Below are 20,587 nucleotides of genomic sequence, written 5' to 3'. Positions count from 1 at the left end.
GAGACACCTTGGTGTGGTCTTCTCTGCAAGGCCAGAAGGTCAGCCCCTCTCCCGCACTGTCCCTGTCTCCTTGAAGGTCATCTTGGGCTGATGGGGCATGTGGATCTTGTGAAGAGGTGGGATGGGGTGGGGGGTAGAGACCGTAACAGCCGCTGCTGAGGGCCTGCTGGGGGGCCCCCAAGGGAGTGGGCAGGCTAGGAGCAGGGAACGGGCATCGTGGGCCGCTGGTCTCTCCGCAGGGTCGGCAGGCCGCAGAGTGTGACTCCTGTTCTGTGTATGGCACTGGTAGAATTCACTGTGAACAGTCTCAGTCAGTGAATTACCGAAGGGCCATAAACAGAGCAGAGACAGATCCACGAGGGCCTCTGGAGCACCTTACCCACTTCTGCCTTGAGTGCTCCTAGACGTCGGAAACAGGCTGCTTCCAAGGGTGCAGGGATGCAAGGCCCCTCGTCCAGTGTGTCCCCAGAGAGCCCGCACCAGTGCCATCTGCTTGGCCGATTTTGGCACTAGCACATTTTTGCTTGTGTCTCTCCGCTCTGAGCAATCATGTGCAGTGCCAATATGGGAAAAGCAGGACCCGCAGCTGCGTCCGCCTCCCCTGCATCCTTGTGTCAGGGCCCCAGCCTGCTCCTCCTCAAGGCCTCCTCACCGCCTCCCCAGCCCATCTGGCTCAGCTGCTGTGTGAGGGCCCAGCGCTGGTGGGCAGCCAGATCGCCTTACACTGCCTGGGGCCACGGTAGAGCTGGGAGCCCAGCAATCTGAGCTGGGCCAGCAGATGGGGCCGCCCAGGGCAGAGGTGGGGGAGTCTGAAACCATCTGTAGGGCCATCCTGAATGGTGCTGTGGGTTGGAAAGGCCCAGCCAGGCTCCCAGCACACGCTTGGGGTGAGACCTTGGCTGGCAGCACAGGGCCTGGTCTTTTCTGCTGCAGGTTGTGAAGGGGGCAGCTCCAGGCAGGTGGGCTGCCCTTGAGGTCAGCCTGGGTGTTTCCAGGGGGGCTACCGTCCCTGGAGCTGGAGCCTGCTGTGGAGTGGGTCATCTCCGAACAGCTCCAAGAGGAGGATACTTAGTGGGGCTCGGAGTTAGAGGGCATTTTCAGGCCTGCCCCTAGAAGGTTCTGAAGCAGAGGCCAGTGTTCCCCTTCACACACCACACACTGGTAATGTAGCTTCCTGGGTCCCTGGATCTGGGCTATGACTAACTGGCCTATGCTCTCCATCTGGGTGTCAGGTGACATTACATATATAATCCCAACAGTTCCCACCTCAGCCCTGTGGGGCTTGTAATTTTTTAAAATAGTTAACTCATAGATGGGGAACCTGAGGCTTTGAGAGGAAAGGCTTGGCTGAAGAGGTTGGTGAGTGGTAGAGCTGGGTCACTGTGGCTCTTCCGCCACCAGCCACACCTTCCATGGAGGTACCCAGGGCCTGGAGGTGTCTCAGCTCTGAATCTACAGGCCTGGGCTCCCAAGGATGCCCCAGATGGCAGAGACTGAGGCTGGGAGGCCTGGACCTAGTCTGTCAAAGCTGGGGAGAGCCTGGCCAGCCAGGCTGGACCCATGTGAAATCTGGTGGTCAGCAATCAAGCAGGAGACCAGTGGCTGAGTTGGGACCAGCTGGGAGCTATCATGCCCCAGGTCACTGGGCCAGCCCCTGATGGGGCTGCTTCTCCCCAGGGAGCCTCAGGCAAGGGCTGGTGGACTTAGCCCAGATCAGTGGGAGTCATTTTAGGTGTCTGAGCCAGGGAGTGCCAGGGTGGGGGATGTGTGTGGTTGAAGCTGGCAGCTGGAGGATGACGGGTCCAGTTGACTGCACAGCAGGAACATGGTGACCAGTGCTGCCTGCCTGGGTGCCCTGGGGACTGCCTTGGGTAGGTTGGGCCTTTTTTTTTTCTTGCCAGTTAGCTATCACCAAACAGCGAGGAGCCCCCAATAAATTCCCTCTGGGGTGTGGTGCCCGTGTTTCTCTGCAGAAGCTCTCCAAGCCCCTGCAGAAAAAAGGAGGGGCTTGTTTATTTCACGATAGAAGGGGACTTCTGCCCTGGCGAGGTGTCCCTGTAGCTAGGTCTCCCTTCTGATGGCCCCAGCTCTCCCTCTGCCCCTCGGAACCTGGCTGGCCTGTGCCGCACCCTGTCTCTGTGCTCCAGTCCTCCGCCCCGGGTGCTTCCTTAGGGCGTCCTGCTGCAGGTCCCATGGGATAGGAAAGAAGGGATTTCCCTGCCTGAGTGAGAATGAGCCCTGGAGGTGGGGTGGGCACAGAGACCCAGCAAGGGGGGATGGAAGGCCCCTGGCAGTGACCAGTTCTAGAGCTTTTCCCTGGAGCCTCTGGAGTGTCTGGCCAGGGTTCTGCTCCTTCCTGCCTAGCGGGGAAGGCTGGATGACAGAAGCTGCCCTCAGCCCCTGGGTGGTCTGCAGCTGGGCTCCACCTCCTCACACCTGCCCAGGTGGGCGCCTTTGCTGAGCCCCGAGTGCAGGCACTGGTGTGGGGGCGTGCCTCCACCAGGCTTCAGGCCTGGCTGCTCTGGGGCCCTGCTCCAGCGCTCCAGGGGAGGACCTCAGGCCAAAGCTAGTTTCTAGATCTCCTAATTTACCTAGTTCCGGGCCAGACCTGGGTGGTGAGTTCACCCACAACAGTGACTATCCCAGAGAGTGGGGGCCACCACAGCAGGCCCTCCTCCCTAAAGACGCAATTTCCTACCACCCAGGCTGGGGGCACTTAGGATAGGAGAGGGCCCCTCTTCACCTCCCCACCCTGCAGAACAGGTCCTGGATCCTCCCTTGTGTGGCTTCCAGAAGATCTGTGAGATGGGCAAAAGGTTCTGCCCATGATCTGTCCAATGGTGTCCAGTGTCAGGCAGGAACGCTGTCCCACTGCAGCGAAGGCCTTTCTTGCTGGAGTGGGAGGGTCACTGAGAAGCACTTTTTGCTTTGTTTTTCTGTTTGTCAAAAGCAGCGGCTCCCAGATGCCCGGGTTTAGGGCGTCCCCCATGTTGGGCACCTTGCTTGGCCTGTCTGGGTGTGTGGAGCGGCAGGAGGGGCAGCTCCCTGGAGGGCTATATGAGTGGGTTTTCCAGACTCCCCGCCTCCCCCACCACTCCATTTGCTTATTCAATCCAGGCCATTATCCCAGTCTCTGCCCAGCCTCAGGCGGGTCGAAATGCGATCCGGCACCATTGATCGCCTGCAGCCCCAGGCTGCCGATGGAGCCCGACTGGTGCGGCCACAGCTGGGTGGGGAGGAGGACAGGACCCCCCACATACACACTGGAGGAGGGTGGGAGTGGCCTCCTCACCAAGTCCCAGGCTTGGGGGCTCCATGGGACCAAGAGAGCCCAGTGCTGCTGATGTCCCAAAGCAGGCCCGCCCACCCTCGGAGAGGCTTCCAGAGTCGTGCCTCTGCTCAGAGGCCAAACCTTCCCCACCAAGCCTCTCCTTTCGGGGCAGAGGTGTCCTCCCCAGCACCCAAGCCTAGGCTGCCGGTCCGGTTTGGGTGCCACCGAGGTCCTGGACTTGGCCCTGGGGATGGCCTGGATCTGTTTGCATCTTAAGCCATCATCCCATCTCACTCCACCCTAAAGGGCAGGGAGGATGGGAGGGGTGGTGGCGGTGGTGGCGGCAGCGGTGTCATTTTGGGGGCCCTGCCAAGTCAGCTGCTCCCCCAGCTGGGGCTTGTTCGGAAAATGAGCCTGCTTATGGTGGGCTCATACTGCCCAGGAGGCTTGAGGGCAAAGAGTCCCTTCCAGGCTGCAGGGGAGGCATGGGGGTGCAGGGTGGGGGGGCAGGCAGCCTGCACCCTTGCTAAAGGCTTGAGATGCCTTCAGGACACTTCAACACCCCTTGGGAAAGGACCTGGCCTCATCAGGGGAAGTGGGAACACGGAAGTGTGCTGTCCTTGGGTAAGTGACTGGCGGTCTGGGGAAATGCCACTCCGAGAATCAGATCGCAGCCAGCCCTCAAAGGGTCTGGGTGTGTGCAGGGCTGCTGGGTGTGTGCAGTGGGTTCTGTGGTCAGGAGAATGCCGTCTGGATGGGAGATATTTGGTTGGTTTTAGCTTGGCCCATTCCTGCCATTGACTGATGGCCCCAGAGGCTGCCTGTTCCCGTTCCTGGGTAGAAGGTCCCAGCCCCATTGTTTGTCCACTGCTTTTAGGGAAGAGGCCTTGGCAAGTGGAATGCTCTTCCTCCCTTGGACTTGTTAGGGAGGAGGAATGTTTTGTGTAGCAACTTCCCTCTCTCCCTTTGGGGTGGGCAGCCTGTGAGCTTTAGGCTCTAGGGAATGGCTTGGGAGCATCTCTCTGGATTAAATGGAGCAGTGACGTGGGCTTAGTAAATAGCAAACCCCAGCCCACATTAGCCATCTCTTCCCCAGCGCCCAGGGGCAGGGCTCTCTGGCCTGGCTTGTGCTGGTTCCCAGAGTCCCTGCTGTCAGGTGCTGGGAGTGGAGGTGCCCTCAGGTTCCCTTGGGAGTGGTGACCACAGCTGGGGGCCTGGGTTGGATCCTGGTGGCTGCCCTAGGGATGGTGTCTGCTCCATGCCTGCCCACAGGAACTGCAGGTTAGAGATACGAGGGGAAGGGAGGAGAGGAGGGGGCTGAGGAGGGACCGGGACCAGCAGGAAGGGGGACTGTGGGGTTGGGCCTCCACACCAGGGCGACCCTGCAGGAAGGACCTTGTTGCAGTTGCGGGGATGGGCGCCTCTGTCCTGGCCCTGCCTGGACCATCCTAACTGTCTCTGTCTCTTCCTCAGCACAGACCGAGGCCTCCCCAGCTCCTGGGGGGAGCTGCTTGCCTCCCTCCGTTTTTGGCAATGGTAGAACTCACACTGGTGAGGTAACAGGATCCGGTGGTTCTAGACTTGCCAACTATGGGGCGAGGACTCAGCCGGCACCCTGTGCACAGCCAGCGAGGGAAGGCCATGCTGGACCTGCTGTTCTCCGCGAGGAAGGAGGAGACTCAGGTCCCGGACTGCTGGGTAGTGGCAGAGGGCAGGTGCAGCTGGAAGTGACACTCTGTGTTTCCCTGCATCCCCCTGAGGTCACAGGTCCTCAAGACAGCTGGGAAGCCGTTCTCTGGCCCTCAGGGGGTGCTGCCAAGAGGAGCTGGGGTCCAGCTCTGCTCCAGGCTGTGGCCCTGGAGTCTGAATCGAGGAGTGAGGGAACTAGGGGATGTTTGGTTTCAGGGCTTTGGCCTGGCTCCTCTGGGTGGTGAACCTTCTCACCCTCTCCCCTGAAAGGCCCTGTTCAGGGTGGGCTCTAGGGCCCCGAGGGAGGGTCTCCTAACCTTCCACAGGTCACTAAGAGTGGTTCCTTTCTGGGCTGCTGGCTGGGAGGATGAGGGCGGGGAGGGTACGCCGTGCATCACGGACATCCAGTGATCCTGCTGAGGCCATGGAGGGCCAGATGGGATAAGCCTCCAGAGATGTGCAGGAGGAGAGTGTACAAGTCACTTGTGTAAATGCGGGACTGGCCCCCTGGGGTGCAGGTGGCCCATGGGCTGGACCTCTGTGCCTCCAGCATTCCACTTCATGGATTTGTTCCTCCTGACGCCTCAGAACCTGAGACAAAGCCTCCACTCACCTTCCCAGAGCTTGTGTTTGCAGTGGGAGCTCCCCTGAGCCGGAGCCGGGCCACGGGGTCAGAGTGAGTGGCACTTCCCAGAGAGTTGGGCTTGGTGGGAAGACCTGCTGGGGAAGCCCAGCCCTGGAGTCTCCTGGCCTGCAGATGGCTCAGGAGCCAGAGTGGGAGCTGCGCGTGTGGTTGAGAGGGTGTGGGTGCAGGTGTAAGTGTGTGTGTGAGTGTGGCCTAGCCCGCAGTGAACGGTGCAAATGTGAAGGCCTATCCCCTGCTCCCCAGCCCTCGGCCTGCCAGCCTTCCTTCTCTGGTGCTCCCCAGCCCTCGGCCTGCCAGCCTTCCTTCTCTGGTGCTCCCCATCCCCCAAACCCCTTCTATCAGCCCCCATCAGCCCTCCTTTCTCCTCACCTGCCCTCAGAGGGTCATGTGTGGTTCCATGACCCACCAACCCCTGTGGTTGGGCAGGGCGGGGCAGACATCTGTCTGGTGGCTCCAGGCTCAACCGGCTCCGTGCAGCTCACTGCGCTCTTTTGGGAAGACACAGGCCGAGTAGGGAAGGTCTGAGCCGGCAGCTCTTGAGACAGAAAGAGAAGGGAACTGTTCTCCCGCAGGCTGCACTATGCATGTTACATGCTGTGAGCACAAGCAGACGCTGCGTAAACAGGCTGGCTCTGCAGGGCATGAAGAAAGGCTGCTCTGAGCTAGGGCCACACGGCACCTGCTGGGACACAGGGAGGGGTGGGGAGTCCTGGAAGATGAGTGACCCTCAGGGAGAGGAGGAGACTCCTGTTGGAGAGCACACAGATTTCCTGGGGTCTATGCCGGGCTGGAAGGCTGGCCATCTTAAGGCTGCATTTGTTCCCAAACCTAAGGACCACGGGAGCCACGCAGCCAGAGGGGGTGTGATCAGATGTGTGTTCTGGTTGGATGGCTCTTGTGGCTGTGTGCAGAATGAAAGGAGGAGTTGGACTTGGCCATTAAGTCCACGATGGCAGAGGAAGCAGGTGCCATGGGAGAAGGACCTTGGATACATGCCCAGGAAGGTGAGTAGGGGTCTGCCAGAGACCAGGGCCTGAAACGGCTCTGCTCTCTGTTCTTTTTTTTTTTTTTTTTTTTTTTTTGAGACTTGAGTCTTGCTCTGTCGCCCAGGCTGGAGTGCAATGGCGCCATCTCGGCTCACTGTAAACCCTGCCTCCCGGGTTCACGCCATTCTCCTGCTTCAGCCTCCTGAGTAGCTGGGACTACAGGCGCCCACCACCACGCCTGGCTAATTTTTTGTATTTTTAGTAGAGACGGGGTTTCACCGTGTTAGCCAGGATGGTCTCAATCTCCTGACCTCGTGATCTGCCCGCCTTGGTCTCCCAAAGTGCTGGGATTACAGGCATGAGCCACTGCGCCCAGCCTGCTCTCTGTTCTTAAGCTTGTAAATAACAAAACCAGGAGATGTGGGCTGAACGGTTTAGTGTAGTGATCAACAGCAGCATAATCGCGGTGCCCAAGTACTGCTAAGTGCTAAGCATGGAGGTAAGGTCGGTGATTAGAATGCGTTTTATAGTCCAAGCTGGCGTGGAGGAGCCTTGCATCATCTTTGTCCCCTGACCCACATAGCTTCATTTGGCTGGTACAGCTGCTGGTGCTCCATGCTGGCAGGAATAGAATTATTATGGGGCCTCAGCAGGGTGGGCGCTGAAGAAGAAATTGGGGGCTTTGGGCAGATTGAGTCATAGTAAAGCTATTGATCTTTGAGCACAGACTGTGCTACATTTTCATGATTTCAGTGAATCCTCACAACCACGGGCAGCGCACAGATGAGCAAACAGGATCAGGACAATGAAGTGTTTAGCCAAGGTGAGTGGTGGAGCAGGGAACCCGGGCCCTGGCAACTGCTCCCAGAGGCTGCAGGCCCCGTGCCACACAGCCAGGGGAGGGGGCTGCACTGTGGCCAGTGGACCCTGACCTTCTCCCTGGTGCCCCTTTAGCCCCTGCAGAGACTTCTGCCTTTCCCTAGGATACATGGTTGCTGGGGGTGGCAGAGCTAGAACCAGGGTGGTGGGAAGGCAGGACTGATCAGTGGGATGGTCCCTACGGAATGGAATGTCCCAGCTGCCATCACCACTGCCGCCTCCCCGTCTCTGTCCTGCCCTGCTCCACTGACCGTCCTCTGAGCTAATCTGACCACAGTATCCCCACCCTCTCCCTTGGGATAAGCCCAAGCGCCTTACCTGGTTTATGGGGCCTGGTATGACCCAGCCTTGCCATGCAAACTACCCTCCTGCTCCCCCCCACCCATCTTCCTGCTCGCCAGGAAGAAATTATTTCGCCTTCCTCATGTGGCCTGCCCTCCCCGCCAGCTCTTCCTCCCTTCGAAGCTGGTAAGGCAGCATGTCTCAAATGCCCTGTGCACACCTTCCCAGCCTGCCAGTGCCAAAACCACAGGGCTAGGGGTGAGGGTTGAGGTTAGTAGGTCAGCTTCACCCATCAACTGTGGAGGCTTTTTGGGTCCAGGCTGTATCTCACTCACACTTTCATGCCCAGGGCTGGCCTCGGCCTGGTATGGGGCCTGGCATGTGGCAGGGAGGCTGTGGAATTCCAGACCTGGGTGATGCATTCTGACTTCCACACTCTGCGTAACCTCTGACCTCAAGCATCTCCGAAAGTCTTGTCACCCCCCCAAGAGTCTCAGTTCCCGCAGTGGAAGGGACCCTCGTGCATGGGTAGCCCATGGGCCCCCTGAGGTCATAGGAAGGCCTGCCGGGCTCTGACCTCCAAAAGGGAGGGGCTGCCCTGGTGTCAGGGCCTAGGGCGTACAGATGGCTCCACAAGGCAGCTCCTCCAGGTCAGGCAGCTGGAGCCTGGGCACCTTTTGGAGCACAGAGTAAGTGTGCACAAAGTACCATCAAAACCACATGTGAGAGGTTTCCACAAAGACCAGCTTTCCAGCAGAAAGAAGATGGCTGCATTAAGTCCACCAATATTCATTTTTTTTTTTTAAGAGGTGTCCAACATTCCTGCAGGGGAAGAGGCTGTTAGGGATGAACTCAGCTGTTCTTTTTTTTTCTTTTTGAGACAGAGTGTTGCTCTGTTTCCCAGGCTGGAGTGTGCTGGCACGATCTTGGTTCACTGCAACCTCTACCTCCTGGGTTCAAGCAATTCTCCTGCCTCAGCCTCCCAAGTAGCTGGGATTACAGGTGCCTGTCACCAGGCCTGGCTAATTTTTGTATTTTTAGTAGAGATGGGGTTTCACCATGTTGGCCAGGCTGGTCTCGAACTCCTGGCCTCAAGTGATCTGCCCACCTCGGCCTCCCAAAGTGCTGGCGTTACAGGTGTGAGCCACCGCGCTCGGCCCCCATCAAGATTCTTGTTAAACACTAACAGCAAAGGGCTGGGCTTGCTGCAGGAGGCATGGCACCCAATGCCAATGGGTCTGCCCTCCTGGTACACACAGCTCAACGGGGGAGCTGGGCCGGGCACGGTTACAAGCCCCACTGGGCAGTGTGGATGGGGCAGGTGCATGTAGTACAGACAGGAAGAGGTGCTGGGGCTGAAGAAAGGCGTGGCCTCCAGGGCTGGGGTGGTGCATGGGCTCTGAGTGGAGGGAGCCAGCTACATTGAGCCTGAGTGGAGAGAGAAGGGGGAAAGAGCAGGTCCCAGGGGGAGGAATACGGGGGCAAAGTGTGGTGCTTGGAAGGACAGGCTGCAGCCAACTTACAGCAGCAGATTCCCGGAGGAGAATCATGGGAGATGAAGGTTGTGAAGCCCTTGACGTTACCCCTCAGTCTGGGCTCAGTTTGGAGGGCACCCGTGCTGTGGTGTGTGCTGGACCAGACCAGAGATGGTCTGGCTATCGGTCCCTTCTGTGGTTTACTCGCTGTATTGCTGTGCATTGGAAGACATTTCAAAACATAAAATCCAGGATTTTTGGTTTTCGTTGGGGGCCACTCAGGAAATTCCATTTCACTCCATTTCTGGAAACAACTCACCCATCTCCAGGAAAAATGGAAACTGGAGATTTTAGCTATGAAATATTTGGGTGCGAATGTGAGGTTATTTTCAAGTAGTTGAAAGAATTCTAGTTCTCTGTGACTTAAGAGAGCAGAAGCAGGGGCAGTAGCCGACCCCAGACAGGCATGTTCTGTACATCACACAGAGCTTCCTGACTGCACCAATGAGGGCCTCGGGTCTGGACCCTCCATCTCTGGAGATGGCCAAGCAAAGGTGCTGGAGTGGGATGCCAACCTCAGGTAGGGACCAGATCAGATGCCCTGTCAGCATGACAACCCTAAGTTTATGTCGAGGCTGGTTCCTCACCCAAGTTGGGGCCTCTCACAACTCCCTAAATTCCCCAGCCATAATCTAGGCATTTAAAAATGTATATAATTGGGAGGCTGAGGCAGGCAGATCGCAAGGTCAGGAGTTCAAGACCAGCCTGGCCAATATGGTGAAACCCCATCTCTACTAAAAATACAAAAATTAGCTAGGCGTGGTGGTGGGCACCTGTGACCCCAGCTATGCCGGAGGCTGAGGCAGGAGAATCACTTGAACCCAGGAGGTGGAGGTTGCAGTGAGCCAAGATCGCACCACTGCACTCCAGCCTGGGTGACAAAGCGAGACTCCATTTAAAAAAAAAAAAGTATAAATGCTGTGATGAGAAAACTGAACACGAAGAGTTTTGCATTCACAGTGGATGTGTCTTTTCTCAAAGAGCAGAAGCTGAAAAGTCAGCCCCTGTAGTGGGAGGTGGGCAAGTCCTGTAGGGAGGGTTCTCCAAGCTCTGCTACACGTGTTGGCCCAGGCATGACCTCAACCTTCCAGGGACTGAGGCCTCTCCTTGCACTGGCTTCGCTGGTGTTTCCTGGGGTGAGAGACCAGCTGGAAAAGGAGGCAGCAGGCCTTGAAGTGGCAGAGAAGACTCCATCATCAGATGCTAAAACTGCCAGTTTCAACTTTTCCTGGAGATGGAGTTGTTTTCAATAATGGAGTGAACTGGATTTCCTGAACAAGCCTCCCAGTGAAGAGGAAGCACAGCGCCCGCTGGAGCTTGTCAGGGGAGGTGAGCCACAGGCAGAGGTGCCCATCCCCCATATCCTCGGGGCAGGGTGGGGCTCACACTTTTATGAAAACGATTTGTGTCTCTTAGGGTTGGGTGGAAATGGAACCTTTCCTTGCCACCGACTAACCCACAAGTCTGAGGTGTCTTCTGTTCATGGAACCAAAGGCATCAGGCTTCTTGATTTGGTGGATCTGGACACAACATGGTTTTATTTTCTATGGTCACTGCCTTGACCTTGTTTGACCTTGTTCTGTTGACTTTCCCTTCTAGCTCCTTTTTTTTTTTTTTTTTGAGATGGAGTCTTGCTCTGTCACTCAGGCTGGAGTGCAGTGGTGGGGTCTCAGCTCACTGCAACCTCTGCCTCCCAGGTTCAAATGATTCTCCTGCCTCAGCCTCCTGAGTAGTGATCCGCCTGCCTTGGCCTCCCAAAGTGCTGGGATTACAGGCGTGAGCCACTAAGTCTAGCTCCTTAATGACATTTTGGGTGAATTCTGTATCTGTGTAAGCATGTACCATCATTCAACCTATCACTTTCAAGCTTCAGTCTCAAACTTGAGTTCACGTACATTTGCTGCCCTTTTCCTGAGGGGAGGCAGGACCTCGGTGTTGGGAACGTGGTCTGCCTGGTAGACACTTCCCTTCTCTGCTCATGGTCCAGATCCTCCAGAAGCAGGGGGTGGGGGTTTGGGTGGTGGGTAGAGGGGTGGGCAAGGAGGGAGGATGGGAAAGGGAAGGCAGAAATCCTTAAGCACTTTCCCCCAGACCTGCGACTCTAATAGCTCCACCCATCTTTGCAGATCTTAGATGGCCCATGGCGGGACCACTGGGGTGGTGGCCAGGGGCAGCTGAGCCCGTTGTATCCTTGTGCTCCCGTGGTTGGCGGTTCTCTTGAGAATGTGGGGTTCCAATATGGGGAGAACTCTGTGTCCACAGTTGTGGCTCTGATCACCCATCCCAGGAAATGGAAAAAGTCGCACGCCATTCCTTGCTCAAGCAGCCATTTCAGATGGCCAGTTCACCATACCCGTCTCCCCTCCATCCTTTCCTTAATGCTCTGTAAATAAACACTGAAATGCCACATTAGTTTGGCCCCTCCCAGAAAACTTTCAAAATTGAGGTGTTAAGGTCTAAGGAAATAAAGCTATTTCTTTGGCTATAAAAATGTTGTGAAAGATGCTGAATATAAAATAACTTGGCGTTCTCTTAAACTTAAAAAAAAAAGTACTTCGTGCTTTGTTTCTTCGAGTAACTGTGTCTTGTTCCCTTTCTAGTAATTCCAACCTCTTAGCCAAGACCAGAGCTAAAAGGGCACCTTCATCACACCGCCGACGTTGACCCCAGGCTGACAAATGTGACCTGCTTCCGTTGGTCTTTGAATCCTCATTTCTATTTGCTTTTCAACTTTATTGTATATATCTTTTATGTAACTTACTTCAAGTTATTTTGTAGGGAAATGTGTAAAAAACCCCTGCTTTTTGGGATCATGAAAATATTTCAAAGTTAGATTATGGTGATGGTTGCCCAACTTTGTAAATATACTAAAGATCGTTCAGTGGTACACTTTAAACGGATGAACTTAATGGTATATAAATTATCTCAATAAAACGATTTGAAAAAATTCTTGAGGCTACTGGGGATGGTGGGAGGCGGAGACGGCACACAGCTACCCAAATGACCCCTAATTTACTACGGCAGGCCTCCACAGACCCAGATAGGCAGTGTGGCCCGTGGGGAAGCCGGGGATGCCCGCGCCATCATTCCCCGGCTGCAGCACCCTGGCACATAAAGGCGGCCACTGGCACTCGGTGGTTGCTTTTCCCAGCTCGCTTCCCCGAGAGCGGCCCCTATCCTGCGGTCTGGACCAGGCCTTCCGGATGTCCTGCCATCGCTGATTGGGCCGCAGGTGGACACGTGGTCTCAGCCGGCCAATCAGGTGCGCCCCCGACGGCGGCTCTGGGTTCGGGATGCGCTCGGGCTCTGAGTGACCCCGCGTCGCGTCTCCCGCACCCGGGCCGCCTTCGCCCAGGCCATCTGCGGGCTTCCGCGCTCACAGTCGGGCAGGTGTTGAGCCCCGGCAGGCCTCAGGCGCTTCCCTGCATCGTGGCGTTCAGGCTGGGCTGGAAGACAGGGCTCGCACTGGCTGGGTCCTACGGGAGAAGTGGGCGTCGGCATGGACGGGAGGCCCCTGGGCCAGGGACCCTCAGCTCGGCCGTGCCCCACAGCCCCGCGCGAATGCCCTGCTCCCAAGGACCTCAGCAGGGCCCACGAAGTCTTCATCGTCCTTGTCGTTTGACCGCTGTTTTGGACAGATGAGTACCCAGAGGCCCAGGTTAGAGAATCTTATTATGTGATGAGTTACCCCGAACTTTGGCTAACTTAAAAAACATTATTCTCTTTAAAAAAAAAAAAAAAAAAAAAAAAGATCTATCTTCATGGTTGTTTTCTGCAACCATTTTGGTAAATTCCAGAATTACACATTAATTTATTTGGTGTAAACGTTGCTCTTGCTTTCTATAAAAATAGCTCTGGTAAAGGAAATATCTAACTTCTAAATTAAAAATTTCAGATTTTGAGAATCTGGATGGTAACCCGGGCAGGAGGAGGTGAGTAGGAAAGGGAGCAGAGTGATTTGGGGGATGAGCCAGCCATGTGACCCGGGGCTTCAACTTTCATAGCCCAAATGAGGAGTGGTGGCTAACTTCCCTCGCAGATTAAAGTCCACTATGGGAGGGCCAAGCTTTGGCTTCGTTTCCTGACCACCCAGGGGTTTTTGAGTTCCCCCAGTCTCACTGGGCCCTGGGGTTTTTAAAGAAGACCAACACAGTGCAACTGTTAGTGACCAAGAATGTGTTCAGCATCAACATTTCACTATCCGTCACCCCTGCCAGGATATCACATAGCCAGGTTTTTCTTAAGAATACAATCAATGTTATTTTTACATAAAATTATTTAACATTGGATTTTTGCAGAAATATATATATATATATATATATATATATATATATATTTTTTTTTTTTTTTTTTTTTTTGTAGAGATTGGTGTTGCTCTGTCACCCAGGCTGGTCTCAAACTCCTGGCCCTAAAGCTATCCTCCTGTCCTGGTCTCCCAAAGTCCTGGGATAACAGGCGTGAGCCACCATGCTGGCCAGACTTTTTTGAGTAATGAAAATGTGTGGGGGAATAGGTGTTTTGGGTTCTCTGAATTTTCTGATTAAACTACCACTGGAAAACTAGGTTCACTCATCCTATGAGATGTATTGAGGCCCTGCTGCATGTAAGGGCACGCGTGTGTGTGGTGGGGGTGGGGAGCGGTAAAAAGGTCCAGCCACGGGAGGCTGTTCCAGGTCTATCAAGCTCAGGACACATGTGGAGGTTACTTTATAATCCTGATGTGCAGTTTTGTCCTCTGAGTGGTTGGCATAGAGAGCAGAGCTGTAACAGACAGACACATCAGGCCTTATTTCAGCCCTCCAGTTTTTAGTTCTTGGGGAAGATGCCAAGTCTCAGTTTCCACCCCCATAAAATGGAGTCTCTTCTTACCGGATTGTGAAGAGGATTAGAAATAAGGGTGTAAGGTGTTTTACACAGTAAAATGCTAGTAGCCATTTAGTAATTGATAGCTGTAACTTATTATTTTTTGGATAGAGTCTTGCCCTGTCACCCAGGCTGGAGTGCAGTGGCATGATCATGGCAGTCTCAACCTCTTGGGCCCCAGCGAACCTCCCACCTCAGCCTCCTGAGTAGCTGAGACTATAGGCATGGACCACCACACCAGGCTGATTTTTATATTTTTTGTAGAGATGGGGTTTCACCATGTTGCCCAGGCTGATCTCAAACTTCTGGGTTCAAGCAATACACCTGCCTTGGCCTCCTAAAGTGTATTAAGTTTCTTAAAGGGTAGATAAATTCAGAAGTTTCAGTTGAGACCCAGTAAACTTAAATTTCACTAAAAATTTTATTTGCCAAGTGCATAAAATTTGGGGAGAACCTCCCAAAAATTAATTAAGCTACTTAAAAAATAACTGAATGCTTTTTTTTTTTTTTGAGATGGAGTCTCACTCTGTCGCCCAGGCTGGAGTGCAGTGGCACGATCTCAGCTCACTGCAAGCTCCACCTCCCAGGTTCACGCCATTCTCCCGCCTCAGTCTCCCGAGTAGCTGGGACTACAGGCTCCCGCCACCACGCCCGGCTAATTTTTTGTGTTTTTAGCAGAGACGGGGTTTCACCGTGTTAGCCAGGATGGTCTCGATCTCCTGACCTCGTGATCCGCCCGCCTCGGCCTCCCAAAGTGCTGGGATTACAGGCGTGAGCCACTGCGCCCAGCCCCAACTGAATGCTCTTATACCCTCCACTTTCATCCATTCCAGGCCACAAGAAAAGTGTATCAACGGGGCCTGGCGCAGTGGCTCACACCTGTAATCCCAGCACTTAAGAGAGGCTGAGGCAGGTGGATCACTTGAGGTCAGGAGTTCAAGACCAGCTTGGCCAACAGGGTGAAACCCCATCTCTACTAAAAATACAAAAAAATTAGCTGGGTGTGGTGGGCGCCTGTAATCCCAGCTACTAGGGAGGCTGAGGCAGGAGAATTGCTTGAACTCAGGAGGTGGAGATTGCAGTGAGCCGAGATCACGCCACTGCACTCCAGCCTGGGTGACAGAGTGATGAGGCTCAAGTCATGTTTTTCTAGGCACAGATTCTGGGACCAGCCAGCCTGCCCGCCCAGGTTTGTACCTTAGCTCTGCCTCTTACCAGCAGTATGAACTTGGCTCAGTTGTTTAACTTAACCTCTCTGTATTTCGGTTTGCTCATCTATAAAACGGGGATAATAGTATTTTGTAAAGGTTAAATAAGTTAATATATAGGTAAATCTTTTAATACAGTACAAGGCATATTGTAAGGGCTAAGTGTTCACTGTTATCATTGCTACCATACACTCTGTGTAGACAAACCATAGTTCTCGTAAGCAAGCTAGCAAAGCTTGAGCCCTGGAGAGGGCTCAGGACCCAGGCCTATTCCTGCCTCCTAAGGAGGCTCTAGGTTCTCAGGGCACCTTGGTTCCCCTCTGCAGATGACTGTTATCCCTTCTTCCTCCTTTCCTCACTATATATTCCAGGCCTCCAATACTCAACAAATGTTTGGTAGCAGCCCAGTGGTTTTCAGGATGGAGAAATTCATATTCAGAGGGGCTTGGGGACTAAGAGGAAACCCACGCTCTTCAGCGATTTCAGTCTGAGCCCAGTCCCGGAGCCCTGCCTCCCCTCTCTATTGTACCTCTTCCTCCATGCTGCCGCCAGCATCCTGAGTGATCTCCAAGAGCTGCCTCCTGGAGTAAACAGCAGAGGCCGGGTGGGAGTGCAGGGATGGGGCATCTGAAGCCCCAGTTGTGATGACCTAGGTGCCACCAGCCTGCTGAGGTGGAGTGAGCGGGAAAACACGGACTCTACTCCCTCACGCCACGTAGCTTCTGCTCCAAATAATTAAGCTCCAGTTTCCTCCCTGATGAGTTTTGGTGCTGACACCAAAAGGAAACACCAGGAGCCTCTGGTGCTGACACCAAAAGGAAACACCAGGTACGACTCTGCCATGCCCAGAGCTCAAGCTTCAGAGGCATTACTGAGAGGGGGAGAGAGCGTTCCTTGAGCGTGAGTGAGGCCCAGGGCAAGGAACCCCTCCTCTGCTCTGCCCTTCTGGTTCTCCTCAGCTAATTTGTTCAAGTTTGGATAATGCCAGTAGTCACCTGTATCACCAGTGGGCCTTCTCAATGCAAGACTTAAAGCCAGTAACTTTTAGACCAGTCTCCTGGTTTCTGTGAGCACCAGATCCTTGTGTGGAGCCTAGATGATAAACTACATAACAGAGGACCTTTGAGGGCTCAAACGCGCTAAACAGCTCATTCTGCACTAGTGCTCTGTCCAGATGGTGCCTCATCACCTTGGACTGCAGCGGTTGGTTTATGTAAAGGTCTCCTCCTCACTCCTTGTTTCTCACAGGCAACTACCATGCTTCATTCACCTGGCACATGACAGGCATTCACGTAGTTAAGTGCAACTGACCGTCAGGTCAGGTCTGGTCTACAGATGGGTTTTATTTTGCTTGCAGAGTATGTAAATTTTTTATTTGTTGCAATCACATCTCGTACAAAAATCTGGATTCCCCAGATTCTCTGGACAATTTTGAAGTTGGGGCATTAGGGTCCATCTTCCTGCATGGTGACAATCAGCACCTAGGACAGGCTGCCCCGTTTAGATGGATGCTGTCCACTCTGCCTGTCCCCATCACTCCCTCCTCTCACATGGGAATTGCCTCAGCTTCCTTCATTGATTTGACCTCCCTGGTCTCTATAGACAGCGGAGTTAGCAGCTCCTGTTGGTGACTTAGGCAGGAATGGAAGAGGTCTCCATCGGCCCCACCAAAACCAGTTGTCAATACATGCCTGTGGCAAAGGCAGCATCTGAGGCTTGCCAGGCAAACAGCAGCTAGAAGACGCCTCTGGAGAGACCCTTGGTCAGCAGGTATTCTAAACAACCCAGCTATTTCATGGTAGTCAATAGCACGGATGTGTGGTTGATTTGGCTGCACTCAATCCTTTTTCTAGTCCAGTCTCTGGTGAAAAATAGGCGAGGGTATGCCATTTGTGCAAGAAGGGGGAAAGGTAGGCACTTGGCTTCACTGAACCACCATCAGGCATCAAGGAAAAGGCTTCTTGGCCTTCCCATCCAAGCATTCTAATCATGGTCACCAGGAAAGTGGCCAAGACACCCAACAATATAAAGAAAGGGGTGGTGGGGGTGGCAGCAGGTCATTCCAGGCTGAGGCCAGGGCATGCACAAGCATGGAGGTGCAGGCTACTGGGGTCTATGAAGGGCCTAAGGATGGGGCAGGAGGAACAGCTGGAGCGATGGCATATGCCATGTTAAGAGAGTAAGCTGTGTGAGAAACCAGGGAGTGAGGATGCAGGGGAACAAGTCATGGCTTGAGGCTTCTGCTTGGAGAAAGAAAGACAATTCACTTTAATAGTAATTCCCAAGATGGAGAGGCACCATCACTTACCCTCATTTTTTATTTTTATTTTTTTTTGAGATGGAGTCTCGCTCTGTTGCCCAGGTTGGAGTGCAGTGGTGTGATCTCGGCTCACTGCAACTTCCGCCTCCTGGGTTCAAGCGATTCTCCTGCCTCAGCCTCCTGAGTAGCTGGGATTACAGGCGCCCGCCACCATGCCCAGCTAATTTTTCTATTTTTAGTAGAGACAAGGTTTCACCATGTTGGCCAGGCTGGTCTGGAACTCCTGGCCTCAAGTGATCCACTCACCTTGGCCTCCCAAAGTGCTGGGATTACAGGCGTGAGCCACTGTGCCCGGCCTAGGATTTTAAATACGATTTTTTTCCCCAGAACGTCAGTATAACAAAACAAGTTATATATGAAATGTATGAAATGGAGCAGGTCTGGTGATGGGGCTCGCAGGGGGCTCTGGGCAATCTTCAGTGTCTTCTTTACGGAGGTCCCCAGCGTCAGAGTGGCACAGGTCGGAGACCGCTGATCTCGAGTAGGACTGCATTTTAAACGCAGAACGAGCTGCCCCAAGATAGAGTTCCTTTTGCCTAAGAAGCCAAGAGCTCCTATAGAGATGAACAATTCCACTTCCTGTTGCCACATTTTTAACTATTTATTGAATGAGGCAGTCAAAGACAGAATGGGAAACAACACAGAATCCATGCTCTGCTACTGGGGTTTTGCTTTTTTCTTCGTCTTGGCAACTTCTCAAACTATTTGGAGGTTATTTCACCACAAAGGAACATGGACTTTAAAGTCCCTGGACAACTTCACAATGACGATAAAAAATAATAATTAAAAAAATAACAAATTGTAGAACTAGGACTATTTATATGTAAATTTCCCTCCCCTCCCCCCATTACGTACAGAAAAGAACATATAAAGAACATTAGATAGTTTTATATAAAACAAGCAAATACAAGAATCTGAAACTTCTCTCAAAGGTTGAGCAAGACGTGGAGAATCTTTTAATGTCGCATTAAAAAAACACATTAAATACACTATCACACACATGGGGAGAGCTGGGAGGAGGGAGGAGGAGCTGTCCCTGTACTCAAGGTTCAGAGATTTGGCCTGTTGAAAAGTCAGGTGAATTCAGCTACTGGAGACTCAGGGCTTGCAGCTGAGAAAGACAGAGTTAACGGTTACCAAGAACACTCAGATAGTCAACACCTCTGAGGAGGCAAGCTGCTCCCGGCCTGGGCCACGAGGCTGCGTCAAGGAACGTGGGCCTCCAGGAGTCCCTTCTGAAGCAGGGCCTGATCCAGGAACACAGCAAACACCCTCAGCTGTTTTCTATGGCCAGGTGTCCCTTCTTCCCTTCCGCGTACTGACCGGGCCCAACCAAGCTTAGCTTCCAAGATCACACAAGATCAGGGGCGTTCAGGGTGCTGTGGCCACAGACCAGATGTCCCTTCTTGTTCATTCCAGCGCCTCCTCTGAAGCTACAGACAGCAGAGAAAATTGCTCCCACGGGTGTATCCTGGTCTAGGACGATTTTTCTTTCCTTCCTTTCCCTTCCACCGCCCCCGCCCCCTTCCCATCCTCTCCCCCACCATGCACGCACACACACAAGCACACTTACACGCACGCACTCCTCAAACCCCTAATACTTCGGTTACCTTCAGTTCATATATACGAGCAATTCAGGACTGACCTTAAAACCAGAGCAACATTTTAATAGTCATGAGATCAAGGATTCCTGGGAAGGAGAGGAGATGGGAGGCTGAGGCCCGGGAGCTTTCAAGACATTCATCTGCCTGTGGCAAGGTCAGCACCTGGGCCAGCCCGAGGAGCATCTCAGCTGGCAGACCACGCAGTCCCTGGACCTTGCAAGCACATCTCTGACCCACCCCATGCTGGAGCCTCTTTCCTCAGGTGAGTCCAGCAGGGAGAGTTCTGTGTGGCCACTGGGAGGCAGCTTTGGTGAAGGGCATGGTCACCTCCGCCTGAGTTTGTCAGTAGCTCAACGCATGACCCTGGTATGAACAAAAACTGGGTGACTGTGTCTGGCCACGTACCCTACCACCCACTAAACTGGGTGAATTATTGTTTCCACAGCTCACCTTGATTTCATACAGATAATTCCATGCGGGTTTCATACATATATATATATGTATATATATATTTTATATATATGTAAATGTGTATGTCCATATGTACACATATACATATATTCACACTCACACATACACACACATAAGTATACACACACATTTCCGCAGAAAGAAGTCCTGCCACAATTTGGCTTTTTTGGGACAGTGAAATTGACAATGCAGTTTCTTCACCAATCCCAGAAAATCAAGAGTGGTGCTTTAAAAAATGCAATTCCAAAATCTGCTGTCTTTCTTCCTTTTAAAAAAAAAAAGGTTAACAAAACTTTTCTTCCAAAGTCGAGAGACTTAATTCCATTTGATTGCACCTCTGCAAACATGTAAAAAATTTTGAAGTAGACTAGAAAACAATGCCATAATATGGCTGTATGTCACTGTTCCAATGTCACCACCTCCACAGCTTGGCCGTCCATGGTGACTGCGCTGTCTGATATCCTGGTGGTCACAGGGGCCATGGCCACCTGCACTGGTCCGTTGCCCTGGGCGAGGCTGGTCACCACAGTCTGGTACATGCTCACAGGGATCTGGACCAGGCCTGGAGAGACAAAGAGAAGACCGTTGGTGGGGCTCAGGCTCAAGTTCCCAGATGCTGGCTGGATGGGGGCACCCAGGTCTTGCCTTTGAGATATCGTGGTCACCAGCCTCAGGTAATCACATACCCATGGCCCAGGCACAAAGACATCTCTTTCCCACCCCATTAAAATTTTTTTCATTAATTTTTAAGATTTATAATTGATATATAGTAACTTCATGTTTACGGGGTACAATGTAATGTTTCAATGCATGTATACACTGTAGAATGATCA

The 20,587-nt window shown here is 53.3% G+C and overlaps 1 protein-coding gene and 3 non-coding genes across 13 annotated transcripts in view; 3 read left to right on the top strand and 1 right to left on the bottom strand.

Annotated features, from left to right (window-relative positions):
* The first annotated feature begins 249 nt into the window (after positions 1-249).
* On the top strand, positions 250-359 carry MIR183 (microRNA mir-183). The gene has a single exon (NR_032098.1). It is a non-coding gene; the product is annotated as a microRNA mir-183 (primary transcript).
* A 135-nt stretch (positions 360-494) lies between these two features.
* Positions 495-572, top strand: MIR96 (microRNA mir-96). The gene has a single exon (NR_032099.1). It is a non-coding gene; the product is annotated as a microRNA mir-96 (primary transcript).
* Positions 573-4,775: 4,203 nt separating this feature from the next.
* Positions 4,776-4,884, top strand: MIR182 (microRNA mir-182). The gene has a single exon (NR_035691.1). It is a non-coding gene; the product is annotated as a microRNA mir-182 (primary transcript).
* A 13,371-nt stretch (positions 4,885-18,255) lies between these two features.
* The window catches only part of NRF1 (nuclear respiratory factor 1), a 145,340-nt gene continuing 143,008 nt past the window's right edge, over positions 18,256-20,587 (bottom strand). For 4 of the 10 annotated variants that reach the window (XM_016958152.4, XM_009454195.5, XM_009454197.5 and 1 more), the window contains one exon: positions 20,013-20,316. In XM_016958152.4, the coding sequence (XP_016813641.1) occupies positions 20,153-20,316 (164 nt within the window). In that variant the 3' untranslated portion in view covers positions 20,013-20,152. Of the gene's footprint in view, positions 20,317-20,587 lie in introns of all 10 variants that reach the window. The other 6 variants (XM_003951128.5, XM_001155756.7, XM_003951129.5 and 3 more) reach the window with 3 other exon arrangements.

The sequence above is a fragment of the Pan troglodytes genome, chromosome 6, assembly GCF_028858775.2.
Source record: "Pan troglodytes isolate AG18354 chromosome 6, NHGRI_mPanTro3-v2.0_pri, whole genome shotgun sequence".
Classification (NCBI taxonomy): domain Eukaryota; kingdom Metazoa; phylum Chordata; class Mammalia; order Primates; family Hominidae; genus Pan; species Pan troglodytes.
This window is presented reverse-complemented; position numbering and strand designations above follow the sequence as displayed.